Source organism: Lepus europaeus, chromosome 19, assembly GCF_033115175.1.
Source record: "Lepus europaeus isolate LE1 chromosome 19, mLepTim1.pri, whole genome shotgun sequence".
NCBI classification, from domain to species: Eukaryota; Metazoa; Chordata; class Mammalia; order Lagomorpha; family Leporidae; genus Lepus; species Lepus europaeus.
The window spans coordinates 53249160-53270788 of record NC_084845.1 but is presented as its reverse complement, the minus strand read 5'-3'; the positions used below and the strand labels follow the sequence as shown (position 1 = coordinate 53270788).

General features: G+C 59.2%; 1 protein-coding gene, 1 long non-coding RNA gene and 1 pseudogene across 2 annotated transcripts; 2 read left to right on the top strand and 1 right to left on the bottom strand.

The window, feature by feature from the left end:
• The first annotated feature begins 86 nt into the window (after positions 1-86).
• LOC133747723 (cocaine esterase-like) lies at positions 87-8712 on the top strand (annotated as a pseudogene).
• A 1098-nt stretch (positions 8713-9810) lies between these two features.
• On the bottom strand, positions 9811-12574 carry LOC133748433 (uncharacterized). The gene is made up of 3 exons (XR_009864456.1): positions 12509-12574; positions 10019-10146; positions 9811-9888 (listed from the first exon to the last, which is right to left on the bottom strand). It is a non-coding gene; the product is annotated as an uncharacterized LOC133748433 (long non-coding RNA).
• LOC133748432 (cocaine esterase) lies at positions 11100-20946 on the top strand. The gene is made up of 12 exons (XM_062177224.1): positions 11100-11265; positions 14649-14853; positions 15726-15864; positions 16487-16620; positions 16702-16960; positions 17583-17681; positions 17934-18074; positions 18193-18273; positions 18493-18637; positions 19060-19197; positions 19698-19770; positions 20196-20946. The coding sequence occupies exons 1-12, from the start codon at positions 11190-11192 to the stop codon at positions 20380-20382; spliced, it is 1677 nt and encodes a 558-aa protein (XP_062033208.1). The 5' UTR covers positions 11100-11189; the 3' UTR covers positions 20383-20946.
• The last annotated feature ends 683 nt before the right edge of the window (positions 20947-21629 follow it).

The window sequence follows — 21629 nt, the reverse complement described above, 5'->3', positions numbered from 1 at the left end:
GGTGCTGGGCTGGGCTGGAGTCTCCCCCTGGAGAGCCCCAGGAAGCCTCTGGGCACAACACCTCACACCGAGACCTGCCTCAGACCATGGGGACGCATGGACAGGGCGTGGGACTCGGTACTGTGGCCTGCGGGCTCCTGCTGCTCCTTCTCATCCCAGCCCACGGTGAGGCTCCCGCGGGCGGCGACAGGGACCCCGGTCAGATCTGCCCAACTCCACAGTTAGAGCCTGCAGCCTTGGAGAACAACACCTGGGCTGCTGTAGTGGGTAGAAGTGACAGCGCTGGCCCCTGAGGCTGGGGAGCGTCAGGGCTGCCCGAGGACCCAGACGCAGGGGACTGAGCCCAACATAAGGGCTCTGAGCAGCACGGCTCTTGGTTGGCAGCCCGGGAGACAGGCAGCGGCGTGGGAACTGGGGACCTTCCCTGGGTCCAGGCTGCTGCAGCAAGTGACCATGACAGTGAGGAACCTGCCATGGACCCATTTGTCTCCTGGGCTGATGACCCTTGGCAGGGCGGCTCCCTGCCCCCACCAAGTGGCCCCAGTGATGGTAACTAGACCTGCAAAATACAAAGCCCCTGATGCCATTCCAGAGGCCCATCTGTAAGCCAGGTCTCCTCTGACCCCATGCACCTGCCAGGGACATTTGCAGGGCTAAGGTTCCAAGGCAAAGGTGACCCCACCCTAGAAGCTGGCATTTGTTTTATCAAGACTCAGGCCATGTGGGTATTACTCATGGCGTGGGTCCTTGATCCTTTGTCTCTGCATTCAAAAGGCCCAGGTCTCCCCCGCCCCCTTTCCCTCTCTAGTCCGCCAGCACAGTCCCCACTCCTCCTCTTCCATGCTCACCCACGGGCTCCCTGCCTGCCCTGCAATGCACAGACTCTCCCGGCGACCAGAACCTTCCAGGCAGAAGTCTCCTCCACATGGCTTGTGGCTCCCAATAAAGTAATATTTGGGGTTGGGTCCCCACTCAGAGAGGAAGCAGTTGTTCCCCAAGGTCCATGGAAGTCGCTGTGTGTGTCCGGGGCAGGAACCGCGGCAGCGTCTGCACGGAAGCCGCCCCTGTCCTCCGTGGACTCTGCTGAGCTCCAGCTCACTGTCAGCCTCACAGCCGGAGCTGCTGCTGCAGTCACTCTGTCCTCCATGGTTGGGGCGAACGACAAGGACAAGGTCGGGACCAGGTCAGGACAGAGGCGCTGTTTACTCACCCGCTCCGGGGCCAGGCTCTCCTCTCCCGGACCCAGGGCCCAGAGCACCCATGTGGCCGGGCATCGCCTACTGTGACATGGGAGGTTCCTCTCTGGGGAGGAGTCAGCATTCATGGGGATGGGGATGATTTATTTCTGTTGATTTACTTTAAAACATTTATTTGTTTATTTGCAAGTCAGAGTTACACAGAGAGAGGAGATGCAAAGAGAGGAGGGAGAGAGAGAAGGATCGCTTCAGGCCACGATGTTAACCTGCTGCGCCATAGTTCTGCCCCTGATTTCTACTGATTTGAAGGCAGAGAGACAGGGAAAGAGGGAGAGACAGAGGGAGAAAGAGATCTCCCCTCCACAGTCACCCTCAGTTGCCCGCTGTGTTAGGAGCGGAGCATCCCAGCTGCCTTGCTACTGCTGTACCAGTGTCTGCCCACAGTTTGCACTTCCCTTGGGCTTCTACCGAGGGTGCGACTTGCCAGGCAGGCGGATCTCCAGGTTAAGTGTTGAATGTCTGCCCGACAGGTTCCCAGAGCAGTTGTCCCATTTCCCTAACACCAGCGATGCACAGAGGTTCCCATCCCTACCCCCCCTGCCAGCGCTCCTCATCCCTGTGCAGTAGGCCATGTGTCTCTGAGTCTCCCTCACCTTCAGCTCCCCTTCTGTCTCGCTGTGCTCTTCCTTCTGAAACCGGTTTACCCCTGGCTCTCTCTGGAGAGGGTGGCACCGTCCCTGTGGTGCCTTCTGACCTTTCCTCTGTCCCCAAACCCTGTGTGCACTTGGAATTGTAGCCTCGCGACCCCATCACATCAGTGGCTAGGATTCTGCATCTGTTTTTGCTTTTTTTGGCAAGACCAATATGTGGTGCTGAGTCCTCACCGTAGAACATCTCGACCTTTTCATATCTGATTCGTGGCACAACATAGGTCATGAGGGGTTGCATTGAGAGCAGCAGTGAACCTGGATCAGGAGCCGGATCCGGGTGAGGCAGCCAGGATGGAACTGTGTAGGGGATGCTGGCCATGCAGGCTGTGGAGGCACCCGAGCGCCACCACACCGCCCCCTAGAGGACGCTTCCTTTCTTCCCTTCTTGCCCCTGGAGCATGAGCCTCCTAGCAGGGGAGCCTGGTCAGTCTGGTGCTCACAGCTCTACCTCCTGTGACTGAGGGCAGTCAGCAGAAAGGACGCTCTCCTCGCCCCCAGGGCTGTCACCTGCCGCTGAACTCCTAGTGCTCAGGGATGGTGCTAGGGCCCCAGGAGCCTCGTGAGTGTGGGATGTCCTGGGCTGGGCCCAGGGACAGCACTGCTGGTTGGGGAGATGGGGGAGAGTTGCTCATGCAGGACGTTGGTCAGGTCAGTGTTTGTAGGTCCGAGGGCTTGGCAAGGGCAAGGTGACAATGAAAAGGAGACGGCCACAGCAGCAGTGTGAGAGGGCAGCTGATGGGGAGCCCCACCTGATGCGCCTCTCTGCCCACAGGCCAGGACTCTGCCAGCCCCATCCGGAACACGCACACGGGGCAGGTGCACGGGAGCCTGGTCCACGTGGAAGGCACCGATGCGGGCGTCCACACCTTCCTGGGAATTCCCTTTGCCAAGCCACCTCTGGGGCCACTGCGGTTTGCACCTCCTGAACCTGCTGAAGCTTGGAGTGGAGTGAGGGACGGGACCTCCCACCCAGCCATGTAAGCGCTCCCGGGGCACAGGGAAGCACCGCCATGGGGGGAGGTCAGGGGAAAGATCCTCTGAGTTCTGGCCAGCCCAGCTGTCCTGGGACAGAGCTCCCATTACCAGCTTTCCCTGTGGTGATGGCTCCCTCGTGCGTCATTCAGTGAGTCTGCTTAGGCTTATAGGATGCAGTGGCAATGAAATGCTTTGGGGGCAGAACTTGGCACTCAGAGCACATTAAATCCAGGTACAGAGAGAAAAGCAGAGACGCTCTCCCCATATCCAGGAGAGGCCACAGGCTTGTAGCCTGCAGGGGGCGCTGTGTCTGGGTGAGGTTCACCTGGCTCCACAGCTTGTAGGAGGCCCTGACTCCCTCAGCAGATCCTGCAGCTCCCTGAGATGGGCACCAGAGGGGGTCGTCATGGTCACTGAGCCAAAGACAGGGCAAGGACATTGGCCAGGAACCCGTGTATGCCCATAGCACTGGAGACTGTGGGAACGGTGAGGTTCCTGAGAGTCTAGAGAGAAGGTGAGGGACATCCACTGCCCTTCCTGGGGAAACGCCATCCGTCCATCCAGGCGGCGTGTGCGGGAGGCTGGCCTGCTCCGGCATGGCTGGGTCTGGGCATCCAGCACTGAATGTCCCCTCCTGCAGTCACGACTTCCCACAGAGTCCCCTGTCAGTCAAGAAGTGGTCCCCAGACTCTCAGACACCTGAGGTTCCCAGGATGCTGGACCATCCCAGCTCACCCAGAGTCTAGGACCTGGATCCTGGAGGGAAGTGTCTTATGGAGGCTCACGAGTGAGCAGGGTGTAGGGGTAGGCGCGGGGAAGTCGGGCACACTGGACCCAGGCTTGGCTGTGGCTGCCAGGTAGACTAATGGCTGCCTTGGGTGGCTCCAGGTGTCTGCAGAACTTGGCTATGATGGATCAAGCTGTTCTGCAGCTGAACCTCACCCCGCCGTCCATCCCCATGTCCGAGGACTGCCTGTACCTCAGCATCTACTCGCCTGCACATGCCCATGAGGGCTCTGACCTGCCTGTGAGTGTGAGGCAGGGTCGGCCGGGGTTGGAGGGCATTGCCTTCTGCTAGAAGATGAGAAAGGAGAAGCTGAGCACGGGCCCTCCTGTGAGTGCACCTGTCCAGAAGCCTCTCACTATCAGAGCCAAGAAGTGCTGCTCCCCCATGGTGGGCAGCTGAGGCCTGGGCGTGGGGTCCCAGGGACTGAGATGTCAGAGGTCAGACTGATGGCCTTGATGGACGCAGGACACCTGCAGCACCCTCATGCCCAGAAGGCACACTCAGTGACCCCTGGCTACCCTCAGAGGTCACCACAGCTCCCAGCCACGGATGGTGTGGGGGCCTGAAGAAGGGAAGGAACTTGATTTGGCATGTATGGATTGATAGATGGACAGCCTTTAATTGTCCACTTCTCAGGGGGCTCAGAAATTGATGGACCCAGGCTTTGAACATATGTTAGACTCAAAGGATGAGAGGCCTGGCCTTCCTGCTGGCATTGGGTGCCTGGCTCATGGCCCACATCCTGAGTCCCGTGGCCCGAGTTCTACGTACTAGAAACCTGCACAGACCCCAGGCACTGGTTAGACCAAGTGGGAGATGAGCAGGCTTCAGGAGGGGGGAAATCACGAGGTTCATTCTTGACTCTCCAGGTGATGGTGTGGATCCACGGTGGTGCGCTGACTACGGGCATGGCTTCCATGTATGATGGTTCTGCGCTGGCGGCATTTGAGGACGTGGTTGTGGTCACCATCCAGTACCGCCTGGGAATCCTGGGCTGCTTCAGGTGAGACCGGGGCTGGGGTGGGCACTGTGGGATGAGTGGCACCAGGACAGCCCTGTGACCCCTGTCCCCACCACTTCTCAGCACTGGAGACCAGCACGCCACCGGCAACTGGGGCTACCTGGACCAAGTGGCCGCGCTGCGCTGGGTCCAGCAGAATATTGCCCACTTTGGGGGCAACCCTGGCCAGGTCACCATTTTTGGGGAGTCTGCAGGTAGCAGGAGTGTATCATCCCATGTGCTGTCACCGATGTCCAAAGGTCTCTTCCACGGAGCCATCATGGAGAGTGGGGTCGCTGTGCTGCCCAGCCTCATCACCAGCTCATCGGAGGTGGTCTCCACAGTGAGTGTCCTCACTGCCCAGGCTTGCTGCTCCTGCCTATACTACATCTGATCAAGGGGCACAAGGAAGGAGGACCATTGGGTTGTCAGGCACTGCTGCCCACCATTGCATTTCTGAGAAGTTCTAGGGTTAGAAGCCACACGCCTATGTCCCAGCAGAGGTGGATGTGGTCCTCAGCTCCATCCACCTCCCTGCGCTGAGCCCCAGGTTTTCGGCAACCAGCTCTGCAGGTGCTGCCCACTGCGGCTGGGCGGTGCCAAGTCATGGGGAAGGAGCAACAATCAGCTTCCACTGCAGCCAGGCACACACCACACCCTGAGCGACATGAGGTGCACCTGCCTCCAGTGGGGCCTTGGGAAACACCCACGTCTCCAGCATGGCTGTGCCAGCCCTTCTGTTGTCCCAATACAGGTGGTGGCCAACCTGTCTGGCTGTGGCCAGGTGGACTCTGAGACCCTGGTGCGCTGCTTGCGGGCCAAGAGTGAGGAGGAAATGCTGGCCATCTCCAAGGTGGGCCCCGTGCACATGGGTGAGGGGTGATGGGCTTGTGTGCACCTCATAGTCCCTGGGGCTGCTACCTCCCATCCATGACCTCCTGACATCCCAGTCATGGATGGAACAGGGGACCCAGTCCTGTATGCCGGGCTGCGGACCCCATTTTGGGAGTGAGCACCCTGGGCTAAGCCCGTCAAGGGGGATGTACACAGAGGGCATCAAAAAATACCTGCAACAAAAACTTTGTCCCTGAACTTGTGACCCCAGGCCCTCATGCTCATCGCAGGGGTGGTGGATGGAGTCTTCCTGCCCAAACACCCCGAGGAACTGCTGACCTCTACTGACTTTCAACCTGTCCCCAGCATCATTGGTGTCAACAATGATGAGTATAGCTGGGTCCTGCCAAAGGTGAGTGCCCACATTGCCCATGTGGTGGGCAGGTTTCCGGGTTTCAAAGCTCCAGACCCAACCACGCCCAACTTTGGACTCTCCTCATTCCACTCAGCTCCTGTTCGCCACAGACCCTCAAGAAGAGAGAGACAGAGGGGCCATGAAGGAACTAATGCATCAAGCAACAAAACAGCTGGTGAGGTCCCTAGGCTACAGCACCAACAGAGCGCATCCCAGACACCTGCCCACACAGGGACTCCAGGAACCAAGGCTCTGCTGTGTGTTTGGGTGGGGTCTCCCGGAGCCTGGTTCTTCCCCCAGTTTCTGACTATACAGGACCTCCGTCCCCCAGGCTGGGGCTGCTGCCTCCCTCCCAGGAGCTGCTCCCCTCACTCCTCCCCCTTCCCCTGGGCCAGATACTGACTCCCACTTTGGGGGACCTGTTGATGGACGAGTACATGGGGAGCAATGAGGACCCCAAGACCCTCATGGCCCAGTTCCGGGAGATGATGGCAGACGCCATGTTCGTGATACCTGCACTCCGAGTAGCACATTTCCAGCGTGAGTTCATCTGGGACTGAGGCCTCACTCGCTAGGGGGCAGCTCAGGGCTGGGGGCCCTTTCCTGAGGGTGACGCCTGTCCTGTCCAGGTCCTGATCCATGTCTTAAGTGGAGCTCAGGGTGCCAGGCACTTGATGTCCCTGCTCTCAGTAGCCCCCCATGGCTTGTTCCAGACTCCAACATCTTCACTCTGGTACAGAGGAGCAGACTGGGCTGAGTGAGCTTCACTCACTGACCGAGACCTCAAAGGCATGAAGTCCAAGGCCAGGATCTAACCCAGAGCTTGGCCACTGTACCTGTTCCCCCTGCTACTTCTCCCCAGCTGCCCAGGACCCAGCCTGGTGCAGCAATTATGTGTCATCCCCATGGGCATTGGAGGAGAACTCTGGGGAAGGGGCCACCCATCTATCTCTCCGTCCCCAGGTTCCCGCGCCCCTGTCTACTTCTAAGAGTTCCAGCATCGACCCAGCTTCACAAAGGACCTCAGGCCGCCCCACGTGAGGGCTGACCTCGGCGATGAGCTCCTCTTTGTGTTCAGATCACATTTCTTAGGCAGAAAAGGTGAATCTTCCTCTCTCGCCAGGTTGGGGATGAGGTCCAGGCTCTCTCTGAGGAGCTCTGTACCCAGCATTGTTTTGAAAGGAAGAGGCTCACTTGGGATCCAGGATCCAAAGTCTTACAGCTCAGAGGGCGGAGCCAGGTTTGGGTCTGAGAGCCCGCAGGGTGCAGCTTCTGCTCCCTCCTCCTCTGCCCACCCAGGGATGAGTGTCCAGCCTGGGTGCACATGGGTTCAAAGTCATGTCTGTTTCCTGAACAATGTCCCAGGGACAGAGGGAAGCAACCATGCAGGCAAAAAAAATCCAGTGTCGATGACTTAGGGGATGACTGGGGACGTGTAAATGACAAAGCAGGTCCCACTGGTGAAGGAAAGACATTGAGGTTGGCGAGTAGCCGCGGGTCAGCTCCGCCGGGGCAGGTGAGCGTGGTGCATGATGGGGCAGCAGCACTGGGGTGGCCCGAGCTGACCCTGCCCCTCCCCTCTGCAGTGCCCCTCACTGAGGAGGAGGAGCTGCTGAGCAGGAGGGTGATGAAGTACTGGGCCAACTTTGCTCGCAACAGGTGAGAAGACCCCCCACCCTTTCCCCAGGGACCTGGGACCCTCTGCCCTCCCTTCTCTGTGGGGACCTCACCGGCATCCAGGATCCTAAGTCACGTGACAGCGCCCACCTAGCTGCAGGACCCACTGGCACTCACAGGAGTCCTGGGGACCAGGCACACTCTCCCCATCTCCCAGTGACCTGGGGTTGGAAATGAGCTGCTCTGCCCAGAGTCTCCCTGTGGGGGAGGGACAGGCCAGGTCATGATGCTGGGTCACCATGTGGGGCTGACCCTAGGGGGAAGTCGTTCATCTCCTGATTCTGAAAACCCATTCGCCACCCCTCCTGCCTGCAACGTGGCCTGGCTGGGCCCCAGATAGGTGCTCAGGGCTGCGCTGGACAGGGCTCAGAGTGACCGTGGTGCCCCCTTCCTGACGTCTTGTCTGCAGGAACCCCAACGGCGAGGGCCTGCCGCACTGGCCCGTGTTCGACCAGGACGAGCGATACCTGCAGCTGAACGTGCAGCCTGCAGTGGGCCAGGCCCTGAAGGCCCGCAGGCTCCAGTTCTGGACCCACACCCTGCCCCAGAGGGTCCAGGAGCTAAGGGGCGCTGAGCAGAAGCACACAGAGCTGTAGCTGCCTGAGTAGGGGTGGGGGTCAGGGGCTCCAGTGCAGGTGGGGCCCCGATGCACTCACACACATCCCCGGAGGAGCCGTGCATTCAGCACTCTCATGCAGCCACTCAGTGCTCCCTGCCTCTGTCCCTCAGCAGACCGTTGTGGAGAACCCACGGCTTCAAGTTCATTGACAAGCCTGCCCTGGGTCCCCTTGTGTGAGACCTACTCAATACATCTCTATGGAGCTGTGTTGGGCAACACCATTGCCAGCCCAGCTTCCTCAACACCCACTGGGCCCTGGGCCCCTCCTGCTTCTTGCCCCCTCCAACTATTCCACACCCTCCCACTCCTCCCCTCCTAGCCCCAGACCCTCCTCACATGGAGGGAGCTGCCTTGGGGATTGTTGCCCTCCCCTGTGTGCCTTAAGCCCTACCCCTCCTCTTCCTCCCAGCATGCCCTGTGATCTCACATCTCTTAGTGGCCACAGAGGACTGGGACTCCAGGAGTCACCGTGGCTTCATCCTTGGGTGGCTGCCATGCGTGGCGCCCTCAATCCCATCCACGCAGCACAAATAAAGGGTTCCAGTCCTTTCACGGCTGAGTCACATTTACCTAGGTGAACCTGCCACGTTTTCTTAGACCCTCAGCTCTCTAAGACACCTGCTTACCTCCACAGCTGGGATACCATGAGTCATTGATGCAGTAAACCTGGAGTATAGGGCTGTTGCTTTGCACAGAGGGTTAAGCCTCTACCCATGTCACTGGCAACTCATATGAGTGACAGTTCAGGTCTCAGCTGTTCCACTCCTGATCCAGATCTCTGCTAAGGCACCTGGGAAAGTAGCAGAGGAGGGCACAAGTGCTTGGGCCCATGTCGCCCACGTCGGGTACACAGATAATGTTTCTCCCTCTGAACTTCGGCCTTGGCCTGCCCTAGCCATGGTGGCTGAGAGCACCCTGGGCTGAGCAGAGGTCAAGGCCACTTCTCAGGAGGCACAGAGTCAGCCTTCATGAGCCAGGGTCCACTTCCCCTGGGTGCTCCAGGGACCAGGCTGCTCCTCCTTCCGGCAGGGAGCCTGATGTTTCCTACACTCAGGCTGACTCCCGGCCCCCCGACTGCTATCACAGGACCACAAGTGCCCTGCTGGGTCCCCAGTGGGACTGGTGTGGGCACTGGGTCTTACATTTTTTTTTTTTTTTAATTTTTGACAGGCAGAGTGGACAGTGAGAGAGTGAGAGAGAGACAGAGAGAAAGGTCTTCCTTTGCTATTGGTTCACCCTCCAATGGCCGCCACGGTAGCGCACTGCGGCTGACGCACCGCGCTGATCCGATGGCAGGAGCCAGGTGCTTCTCCTGGTCTCTCATGGGTGCAGGGCCCAAGCACTTGGGCCATCCTCCACTGCACTCCCTGGCCACAGCAGAGAGCTGGCCTGGAAGAGGGGCAACCGGGACAGGATCGGTGCCCCAACCGGGACTAGAACCCTGTGTGCCGGCGCCGCAAGGCGGAGGATTAGCCTAGTGAGCCGCGGTGCCGGCCGGGTCTTACATTTTACTCAAGGTTCTTGTCCCCATGGAGAAGAGGATTCAGAGCAGCAGCAGCCACAGGCAGTGCACACAGCAGCTTTTATTTCAAGGAGAGAGAGCGTGACCACACCTGCACGCCTACTGAGGCCGCCACACACGGAGAGACACTCAGCAGGAATGGGCCAGGGTTGCCTAGGAGGAAGAGAGGAAGAGGCAGCTCAGGGAGGATTCCCAAGCACAGCCAGGGGCAGAGAGCGCCCTCCCCTTTCTCATTTCAGGGGGCGGTGCCCTAAATGCATAACCCCGTGGGGTGGGATGTCACCTGTGGGAATATTGAAGGGATTGTTGTGGCCCCTCCCTCCAGAATGTCACTTCCATGTTTCCATCATGGCTTCTCCTTCCTGGTCCTAGCTGAGACACAGGTGCATCCTGGGAAAGTGCTGTAAAAGACTGACAAGCAAAGGGATAAAGTTACAATGCAGGGCTGGCAAAGTTCCAGCTCCCCTATTCCCGTTGTTCTTCCTGCCTGGTTGCCACATATCAGGGTGGACCAGCAGGTTTTCACTGTCAAGGAGAGAACAGAACTGTGTCTCAGAAGAAGCTGGGGACACAGCACACATTGGGTTCAGCCCTTAGTTAGTGCCATGGTCACTGCCTCTCAAAACCTGGACCCTGAGTGAGCAGGGAGGGGATGGGCAGAGTCAGGAAAGGATGGAGGAGGGGCCTGGACCCAGTGGGCAACCAGCCTGGAAACCAAGGAGCAGCTTCCAGGATCCGGGGCAGTGACACCTGCCAGCCTTGGCTCAGGTGATCCCTGGGCAGGGGCTGTGGCACAGAGCAGTCAAGCCACCATCTGCAGCGCCCTCATCCCATGTAGGCACAGAGCCAGTCCCGGCGGCTTCACTTCCGATCCAGCTTTCTGCTAATGCGCCTAGGAGAGCAGCAGAAGCCCCCGTGCTTGGGCCCCTGCACTCACTGGGAGACCCAGAAGAAGCCGCTGGCTCCTGGTGCTGGGCTGACCCAGCCCTGGACGTTTGTGACTGCACCTGTAGACGGGACATCTCTCTGTGTGTCTCTCTGACACTTTAACTCTGCCTTTCAAATAAATAAAAAATAATAAATCTCTTTTTTTTAATGTTTTAATCTCCTTGGAAAGGCCTCCTGGGTGTCCAGTTACAGCCCTATGCAGCTTCCTGTCCACCCCACACTATCCTGGATCAAGTGGCAAGGACCTTGAAGTTCATGACTCCAGGACTGAGGTGAGGGGCCTGGACACCCCTAGGAGCCCGGAGAGAGGCGAGGCAGTCATGCCCAGGGTCCCCACCAGACCTTTGCTCTCTCAGTTGTCTTTCATCCCAGGCTCACAAGCCCCGCCCCCGCGGTGCGCCCCACCTACTTCCTGCCCAGGCCAGGGGCGAGGCCCTGATCCCAGCCTGCAGCACTGTGTGCAGCCTCAGGGACAGAGAAGCTCAGAAGCCCTCCTGCCTCAGAGCATGGGGCTGCACCGAAGGGGCGCGCGGCTCGGCGCCATGGTCTGCGGGGTCCTGCTGCTCCTCGACCCGGGTCACGGTGAGGCTTCGCGAGTGGCGGAAGGGACCAAGGTCAGATCTGCCCATCCCACAGTTAGTGACTGTGGCCACGGGAGAAAAAGACTGGCAGGTTGTGGAGGGCGGAGGTGAAGCCCGGGACCCCAAGGTGGGCCCCTGAGGCTCCATACACTGAGGAGTGAGCCCAGCACGAAGGCTCTGCGCAGCACTGGGGTGGGTAGGAAACCGGGACAGGAAGGGGCGTGGAAATGGGGCCCTTTCCCTCCCTTGCTTGAGGCTGTGGTGACTGTGCCCTCCCCAGGACAATGAGGAACCTGCCCTGGGCTGTGTGTCTGCCAGAGTCTCCTCTGACCCTGTGCACCCGGCAGGGGTCCTCCTGGACTGGATTCCAGGGCAAAGCTGACCACACCTCCGGGCCTGGCATTCTGGGAGCTCAGGCCAAGAGGGCACCACCCCTGGGTGCGTCGTGGAGCCTTTATCTCCTCATTCCAAAGGCCCAAGACTGGAGCTGGCATTCAGAGCAGTCAGCACATGTGACACTGGCGTCCCGTGGGAACACTGGTTCCAGCTCTGCCTGCTCATCACACAGTGCAGCTTCCAGTGATGTGCCTGGAAGAGCAGTGGAAGATGGTGCTGTCCCAGGCCCCTGATGCTCCCCCGTGGGAGACCCTGATGGAGCTCAAGGCTCCTGGCTGAGGCCTGGGTTGGGGCCATTTGGAAGTGAACCAGCAGATGGGTTCTCTCTCTCTCTCTCTCTCTCTCTCTCTATCTCTGTCTAATTTGACTTTTCCAATAAGGAACTCTTTAAAGAAAATAAAAAACCACGAAAAGCCAGGTCTGTCTACTGTACCCTTTCCCTATCTAATTCCCAGAACAGTCCCCACTGCTCCTCCTCCATGCTCACCCACGGGCTCCCTGCCTGCCCTGCAATGCACAGACTCTCCCGGCGACAAGAACCTTCCAGGCAGATCGTCTCCCCCTCATGGCTTGTGGCTCCCAATAAAATAGTATTTGGGGTTGGGTCCCACTCAGAGAGGGAGCAGTTGTTCCCAAGGTCCATGGCAGTCGCTGTGCGTGTCCGGGGCAGGAACCGTGGCAGCGTCTGCACGGAAGCCGCCCCTGTCCTCCGTGGACTCTGCTGAGCTCCAGCTCACTGTCAGCCTCACAGCCGGAGCTGCTGCTGCAGTCACTCTGTCCTCCATGGTTGGGGCGAACGACAAGGACAAGGTCGGGACCAGGTCAGGACAGAGGCGCTGTTTACTCACCCGCTCCGGGGCCAGGCTCTCCTCTCCCGGACCCAGGGCCCAGAGCACCCTTGTGGCCGGGCATCGCCTACTGTGACATGGGAGGTTCCTCTCCGGGGAGGAGTCAGCTTTCATGGGGCTGGGGATGACTGATTTCTGCTGATTTGAAGGCAGAGAGACAGGGAAAGAGGGAGAGACAGAGGGAGAGAGAGATCTCCCCTCCACGGTCACCTCAGTCGCCCGCTGTGTTAGGAGGGGAGCATCCCAGCGGCCTTGCTACTGCTGTGCCAGTGTCTGCCCACAGTTTGAACTTCCCTTGGGCTTCTACTGAGGGTGGGACTTCCCCGGGCAGGTGGAGCTCCAGGTTAAGTGTTGAAGGACTGCCTGTTGGGTTCCCAGAGCAGTTGTCCCATTTCCCTAACACCAGCCATGCCCAGAGGTCCCCATTCCCACCCCCGCCAGCGGTGCTCACACCTGTGCGGTTGGCCGTGTGTCTCTGAGTCTCCATCACCTTCAGCCCCCCCTCTGCCTCACTGTGCTCTTCCTCCTGATTCCTTGTGATGAAGAAACCGTTTTACCCCCGGCTCTCTCTAGAGACGGTGGCACCGTCCCTGTGGGGCCTTCTGGCCGTTCCTCTGTCCCCTCACCCTCTGTACACAGGAATTCTAGCCTAGAGGCGCCATCAGGTTCAGCTGTTAGTGTTTTGCTTTTTTTTTTCTCTTGTTTTGGGAAGACCAGCATGTGGTGCTGAGTCCTCACCATAGAACATCTTGACATTTTCATATCTGATTCGTGGCACCAAAGAGGTCATGAGGGGCCACATGGGAGCAGCAGTGGAGCCACCGCTGGGGACGCCCCAGCCCTGAGCCCTGTGCCCGGGCCCCGCCTCGGCACCTCCTGACTCCAGCTTCCTGCTGATGTGCAGGCTGAGAGGCAGCAGGTGGGCTCCGGTACTGATCCCTGCTTCCCACGCGGGAGACCCGGATTGAGTTCAGGGCTCCTGGCTATCAGGGCCCCGTCCCAGCTGTGGTGGGCATTTGGAGAGGGAACCAGCACACGGGACATCTCTGTCTCTCTGTGTGCCTCTGTCTGTCTTTCAAATAAATGAATACAGATTACAAACAAGAGCCACAGAGGCATCAGGTCCCTCGTCTTTCCTCTTCATTGTGTGAGATCCTTGTCTGTGGGCACATCCTTACAGCTTCCTGCTGATGCGTGCCTGGCACGTGCTGACTCATTGGTTAAACTCTTTCCTGATCCATGGCTTCCCCATTCGGTGTCTTCCTCACCTCCTCCCTCGCTGGTCCCCAGACCAGGCTGTGCTTATCCTGTCCTGGGCACAGTCACCTCCCTCCTGCATTCATACCATCAATGACATTTCTTTTATAGAGCATGCTTTCTTCTGTTATTTTAATGATATACATTAGACAATGATGTAAAAATGTTTTTTTTTCTTGAAAGATTTCTTATTTATTGGAAATGCTGAGCTCCAGAGAGAAAGGGAAAACAGATCTCCCATCCTCTGATTCCCTCCACATAGGCCCATAACAGTCAGGGCTGGGCCAGTCCAACACCAGGAGCCATCCAGGTCCTCCTGGAGGGTGCAGGGGCCCAGGCGCTGGGGGATTCTACTACGTCCCAAACCCAAGAGCAGGGAGCTGAATCCAGGGTGAAGCAGCAAGGATGAAACTGTGATAGGGGATGCTGGCCATGCAGCTGTGAGGGCACCCGAGCGCCACCACACCGCCCCCTAGAGGACGCTTCCTTTCTTCCCTTCTTGCCCCCTGGAGCATGAGCCTCCTAGCAGGGCAGCCTGGTCAGTCTGGTGCTCACAGCTCTACCTCCTGTGACTGAGGGCAGTCAGCAGAAAGGACGCTCTCCTCGCCCCCAGGGCTGTCACCTGCCGCTGAACTCCTAGTGCTCAGGGATGGTGCTAGGGCCCCAGGAGCCTCGTGAGTGTGGGATGTCCTGGGCTGGGCCCAGGGACAGCACTGCTGGCTGGGATATGGGGGAGAGTTGCTCATGCAGGACGTTGGTGAGGTCAGTGTTGTAGGTCCGAGGCCTTGGCAAGGCTGAGGTGCCGATGCCACGGAGAGGCCATAGCAGCAGTGTGGGGGGCAGCTGATGGGGAGCCCCACCTGATGCGCCTCTCTGCCCACAGGCCAGGACTCTGCCAGCCCCATCCGGAACACGCACATGGGGCAGGTGCGCGGGAGCCTGGTCCACGTGGAAGGCACCGATGCGGGCGTCCACACCTTCCTGGGAATTCCCTTTGCCAAGCCACCTCTGGGGCCACTGCGCTTTGCACCTCCTGAACCTGCTGAAGCTTGGAGTGGAGTGAGGGACGGGACCTCCCACCCAGCCATGTAAGCGCTCCCAGGGCCCAGGGAAGCTCCCACTCCGGGAGGAGGTCAGGGGAAAGATCCTCTGAGTTCTGGGCCAGCCCAGCTGTCCTGGGACAGAGCTCCCATTACCAGCTTTCCCTGTGGTGATGGCTCCCTCGTGCGTTATTCAGTGAGTCTGCTTAGGCTTGGAGGATGCAGTGGCAATGAAATGCTTTGGGGCCAGAACTTGGCACTCAGAGCACATTAAATCCAGGTACAGAGAGAAAAGCAGAGATGCTCTCCCCATGTCCAGGAGAGGCCACAGGCTCGCTGCCTGCAGGGGGCGCTGTGTCTGGGTGAGGTCCACCTGGCTCCACATGCTTGTAGGAGGCCCTGACTCCCTCAGCAGATCCTGCAGCTCCCTGAGATGGGCACCAGAGGGGGTCGTCATGGTCACTGAGCCAACGACAGGGCAAGCACATTGGCCAGGGACCCGTGTATGCCCTTAGGACTGAAGACTGTGGGAACGGTGAGGGTCCTGAGAGTCTAGAGTGAAGGTGAGGGGCGTCCACTGCCCTTCCTGGGGAAACGCCATCCGTCCATCCAGGCGGCGTGTGCGGGAGGCTGGCCTGCTCCGGCATGGCTGGGTCTGGGCATCCAGCACTGAATGTCCCCTCCTGCAGTCACGACTTCCCACAGAGTCCCCTGTCAGTCAAGAAGTGGTCCCCAGACTCTCAGACACCTGAGGTTCCCAGGATGTTGGACCTTCCCAGCTTACAGAGACTAGGACCTGGATCCTGGTGGGAAGTGTCTTATGGATGCTCATGAGTGAGCAGGTTTGTAAGAAGAACCCGGGCAGGGTCAGGCAGACTAGACCCAAGCTCTAGACCAATGGCTGCCTTGGGTGGCTCCAGGTGTCTGCAGAACTTGGCTACGATGGGTCAAGATGATCTGAAACTGAACTTCAGCCAGCTCTCAATCCCCATGTCCGAGGACTGCCTGTACCTCAACATCTACTCGCCTGCACATGCCCGTGAGGGCTCTGACCTGCCTGTGAGTGTGGGGCAGGGTCGGCCGGGGCGGGAGGGCATTGCCTTCTGCTAGAAGATGAGAAAGGAGAAACTGAGCACGGGTCCTCCTGTGAGCGCACCTGTCCAGAAGCCTCTCACTATCGGAGCCAAGAAGTGCTGCTCCCCCACGGTAGGCAACTGAGGCCTGGGCGTGGGGCCCAGGGACTGAGATGTCAGAGGTCAGACTGATGGCCTTGAATGGACGCAGGACACCTGCAGCTCCTCATGCCCAGGAGGCACACTAGTGACCCCTGGCTACACTCAGAGGTCACCACAGCTCCCAGCACGGATGGTGTAGGGGCCTGAAGAAGGGAAGGCACCTGGATGAGCTTCTGTGTGTATTGATGAGATAGACAGCCGTTATTTGTCCACTCTCAGGGGATTCTGACATTGATGGACCCAGGATTGTATATTGAGTTAGAATCAAAGGATGGGAAGCCTGGCCTTCCTGCTGGCACTGGGCCCCTGGCTCATGGCCCAGATCCTGCACTCAGGCCGGAGTTGTGCTTGGCTCTGCACAGACCCCAGGTAGTGGTTAGACCAGGTTGGGGATAAGCATTCTTTAGATGGAGGAAGCCATGAGTTACTCCCTTGACTTTCCCCAGGTGATGGTGTGGATCCACGGTGGTGGGCTGACTATGGGCATGGCTTCCATGTGCGACAGTACTGCACTGGCAGCATTTGAGGACGTGGTGGTGGTCAATATTCAGTACCGCCTGGGTGTCCTGGGCTTCTTCAGGTGAGACCGGGGCTGGGGTGGGCACTGTGGGATGAGTGGCACCAGGACAGCCCTGTGACCCCTGTCCCTGCCTCTTCTCAGCACTGGAGACCAGCACGCCACCGGCAACTGGGGCTACCTGGACCAAGTGGCCGCGCTGCGCTGGGTCCAGCAGAATATCGCCCACTTTGGAGGCAACCCTGGCCGGGTCACCATTTTTGGCGAGTCTGCAGGTGGCATGAGTGTGTCCTTGCATGTGGTGTCACCCATGTCCCAAGGTCTCTTCCACGGAGCCATCATGGAGAGTGGGGTGGCCCTGCTGCCCGGCCTCATCACCAGCTCATCGGAGGTGGTCTCCACAGTGAGTGTCCTCACTGCCCAGGCCTGCTGCTGCTGCCTATTCTTCACCTCTGATCAAGGGGCACTGGGAGGGAGGACCATTGGGTTGTCAGGCACTGCTGCCTACCATCGCATTACTGAGAGTTTTTTTTTTTTTAAATTTTTGACAGGCAGAGTGGACAGTGAGAGAGAAACAGAGAGAAAGGTCTTCCTTTTGCCGTTGGTTCACCCTCCAATGGCCGCCGCGGTAGGCGCGCTAAGGCCGGCGCACCATGCTGATCCGATGGCAGGAGCCAGTTGCTTCTCCTGGTCTCCCATGGGGTGCAGGGCCCAAGGACTTGGGCCATCCGAGTTTTTTTAGGGTTCAAATCCACACACCTGTGTCCCAGCAGAGGCGGAGGTGGTTCTTGCTCCATCAAGCTGTCTGCCCTTTGCCCCAGGTTTTCGGCAACCAGCTCAGCAGGTGCTGCCCACTGTGGCTGGGCGGTGCCGAGTCATGGGGAAGGAGCAACAATCAGCTTCCACCGCAGCCAGGCACACACCACACCCTGAGCGATCTAGGGGGCACCTGCCTCCAGTGCGGCCTTGGGAAACACCCACGTCTCCAGCATGGCTGTGCCAGCCCTTCTGTTGTCCCAATACAGGTGGTGGCCAACCTGTCTGGCTGTGGCCAGGTGGACTCTGAGACCCTGGTGCGCTGCTTGCGGGCCAAGAGTGAAGAGGAGATGCTGGCCATCACCAAGGTGGGCCCCGTATACGTGGGTGAGGGGTGATGGGCTTGTGTGCACCTCATAGTCCCTGGGGCTGCTCCCATCCATGCCTCTTGACATCCCTGCCCTGGATGGGAACAGGGGACCCAGTCCTGTATGCCAGGCTATGGCCCCTAGGTGGGAGGGTGAACACACTGGGCTGAGCCAATCAGAGATGGGAGAACACAGAGGGCATTAGAGAACACCTGGGACACAGCTTCCTCCCTACTCCGTGTGACCCCACAGGCCTTCAAGGTCATCGCAGGAGTGGTGGACGGGTTCTTCCTGCCCAGACACCCCGAGCAGCTGCTGGCCTCGGCTGATTTTCAACCTGTCCCCAGCATCATTGGTGTCAACAATGATGAGTATGGCTGGGTCCTCCCCAAGGTGAGCCCCACCCCGGGCTCCTGAGTTACCTCCTACCCTTGTGGTGGGCAAGGCCTCTGGGATTCAGTGCTCCAATCCAGGCCCCCCGCCACTCTTGGGACTCTCCCCTCTCCATCAGCTCCTGTTCGCCACTGACCCTCAAGAGGAGAGAGACCGAGAGGCCATGAAGGAACTAATGCATCAAGCAACAAAACAGCTGGTGAGGTCCCCAGGCTCCTGCCCAAACAGAACCCACCTCAGACACCTGCCTGCACAGGGACTCCAGGAACCAAGGCTCAGCTCTGTGTTTGGGTGGGGTCTCCCGGAGCCTGGCTCTTCCCCCAGTTCTGACTATACAGGACCTCCGTCCCCCAGGCTGGGGCTGCTGCCTCCCTCCCAGGAGCTGCTCCCCTCACTGCTCCCCCTTCCCCTGGGCCAGATGCTGCCTCCCGCTTTGGGGGACGTGTTGATGGACGAGTACATGGGGAGCAATGAGGACCCCAAGACCCTCATGGCCCAGTTCCAGGAGATGATGGCAGACGCCATGTTCGTGATACCTGCACTCCGAGTAGCACATTTCCAGCGTGAGTTCATCTGGGACTGAGGCCTCACTCGCTAGGGGGCAGCTCAGGCCTGGGGGCCCTTTCCTGAGGTGACGCCTGTCCTGTCCAGGTCCTGATCCATGTCTAAGGGGGTCCCAGGGTGCCGGGCACTTGATGTCCCTGCTCTCAGTAGCCCCCCATGGCTTGTTCCAGACTCCAACATCTCCACTCTGGTACAGAGGAGCAGACTGGGCTGAGTGAGCTTCACTCACTGACCCAGACCTCAAAGGCATGAAGTTCAAGGCCAGGATCGAACCGAAAGCTTGGCCACTGTACCTGTTCCCCCTGCTACTTCTCCCCAGCTGCCCAGGACCCAGCCGAGTGCAACAATTATGTGTCATCCCCATGGGCATTGGAGGAGAATCTGGGGACAGGGCCACCCATGTCGCCCTGTCCGCCCCCAGGTTCCCGCGCCCCTGTCTACTTCTACGAGTTCCAGCATCGACCCAGCTTCACAAAGGACCTCAGGCCGCCCCACGTGAGGGCCGACCACGGCGATGAGCTGCTCTTTGTCTTCAGATCGTTTCTCTTTGGCAGCAAAGGTGACTCTTCCTCCCTCGCCAGGATGGGGATGAGGTCCAGGCTCTCCAGGATGGGGCACTGCGCCCACCCTAAGGATGTAAGGACAAAGCTCAGATGGGATCCAGTGTCCAAAGTCGTAGAGCTCAGAGGGTAGAGTCAGGAGTGGAATCCGAGAGCCCGCAGGACACAGCCTGAGGTCCACCTGTCCAGCGGAATATCCTCCTCTGCCGCCGAGCCTGGGTGTCCAGCCTGGGAGCACGTGGGTTCAAAGTCATGTCTGTTTCGTGAACAATGTCCCAGGTCAGAGGGAAGACACCATCCAGGCAAGGGAGAAGCCAGTGTCTGACTTACAGGATGATTGGGATCGTGGAGCGTGACAAAGCAGGTCCCACTGGTGAGGGAAAGACATAAAAGTTGGCGAGTAGCCGAGGGTCACCTCCACCTGGGCTGGTGGGCATGGTGCATGATGGGGCAGCAGCACTGGGGTGGCCCGAGCTGACCCTGCCCCTCCCCTCTGCAGTGCCCCTCACTGAGGAAGAGGAGCTGCTGAACAGGAGGGTGATGAAGTACTGGGCCAACTTTGCTCGCAACAGGTGAGATGACCCCCCAAATCCCCAGGGATCAGGGACCCTCTGCCCTCCCTCCTCTGTGGGGACCTCACCAGCATCCAAGATCCTAAGTCACATGACAGCGCCCTCCCCAGCTGCAGGACCCACTGGCACTCACAGGGGCCCTGGGGGCCAGGCACACTCTTCCCATCTCCCGGTGACCTGGGGTGAGCCATGAGCTGCTCTGCCCAGAGGCTCCCTGTGGGGGAGTGACAGGCCAGGTCAGGATGCAGGGTCCCCACAGGGAGCTGACCCTAGGGGGAAGTTGTTGTTCTCCTGCTTTTAGAAACACATTCCCCACCCCTCCTGCCTGCAAGGTGGCCTGGCCGGACCCCAGATAGGTGCTCAGGGCTGCGCTGGGCAGGGCTCAGAGTGACCGTGGTGCCCCCTTCCTGACGTCTTGTCTGCAGGAACCCCAACGGCGAGGGCCTGCCGCACTGGCCCGTGTTCGACCAGGACGAGCGATACCTGCAGCTGAACGTGCAGCCTGCAGTGGGCCAGGCCCTGAAGGCCCGCAGGCTCCAGTTCTGGACCCACACCCTGCCCCAGAGGGTCCAGGAGCTCAGGGGCGCTGAGCAGAAGCACACAGAGCTGTAGCTGCCAGTGTGGGGGTGGGGGACAGTGGCTCCAGTTCAGGTGGGGCCCCGATGCACGCACACACATCCCCGGAGGAGCCATGCATTCAGCACTCCAAGTGGCCACTCACTCCTCTGGCCTCTGTCCACTCAGAAGACCGTTGTGGAGAACCCATGGCTTGAGGTTTATTACCAACCTGCTATGGGGCCCCTTGTGTGAGACTCACTCAGTACATCCACAATGGGGCTGTGCTGGACATCACCAGTGCGAGTCCAGCTTCCTCAACACCTACTGGCCTGGGTCCCTCCCAACATACTCCACTCTACCCACTTCCCTATCTTGTCCTCCCAGCCCCAGGCCCTCCCCCACGTAGAGAGAGCTGTGTTGGGGATTGTTGCCCACCCCTGGGTGTCTTAAGACCCCTCGTCATCCTCCCAGCATGCCCTGTGATCTCACATCTCTTAATGGCCACAGAGGACCCAGACACCAGGAGTCACCGTGGCTTCATCCTTGGGTGGCTGTCATGCACGGTGCCCTCATCCCATCCACGCAGCACAAATAAAGGGTTCCAGTCCTTTCAACTGAGTCACATTCCCCTGAGTGAACCTGCCACGTTTTCTTAGACCCTCAGCTCTCAAGAGACACCTGCTTACCTCCACAGCTGGGATACCATGAATCATTGATGTAGTAAACATGGAGTATAGGGCTGTTGCTTTGCACAGGGGGTTAAGCCTCTGCCCATGTTGCAGATATCCCATATGAGTGACAGAACAGGTCCCAGCTGCTCCACTCCTGATCCAGATCTCTGCTAAGGCACCTGGGAAAGCAGCAGAGGAGGGCCCAAGTGCTTGGGCCCAGCCACCCACATGGTGTACACAGAAAATTTTCTCCCTTTGGACTTTGGCCTGCACTAGCCCTGGTCATAGTGGCTGAGAGAGCCCTGGGCTGAGCAGAGGTCAAGGCCAGTTCTCAGGAGGCACAAAGTCAGCCTTCATGAGCCAGGGTCCACTTCCCCTGGGTGCTCCCGGGCCCAGGCTGCTCCTCCTTCCTGCAGGGGGCCTGATGTTTCCTACACTCAGGCTGACTCCAGGCCCCCCCACTGCTATCACAGGACCACACCTACCCTGCTGGGTGCCCAGTGGGGAAGGTTGGACCCTGGGTCTTACATTGTACTCAAGGTTCTTGTCCTCACGGAGATGAGAAATGAAATGTCACTGGAGATAAGGCCGTGGAAGCCATGGCGTTCTCGTCTTCACACAAGGAAGAAT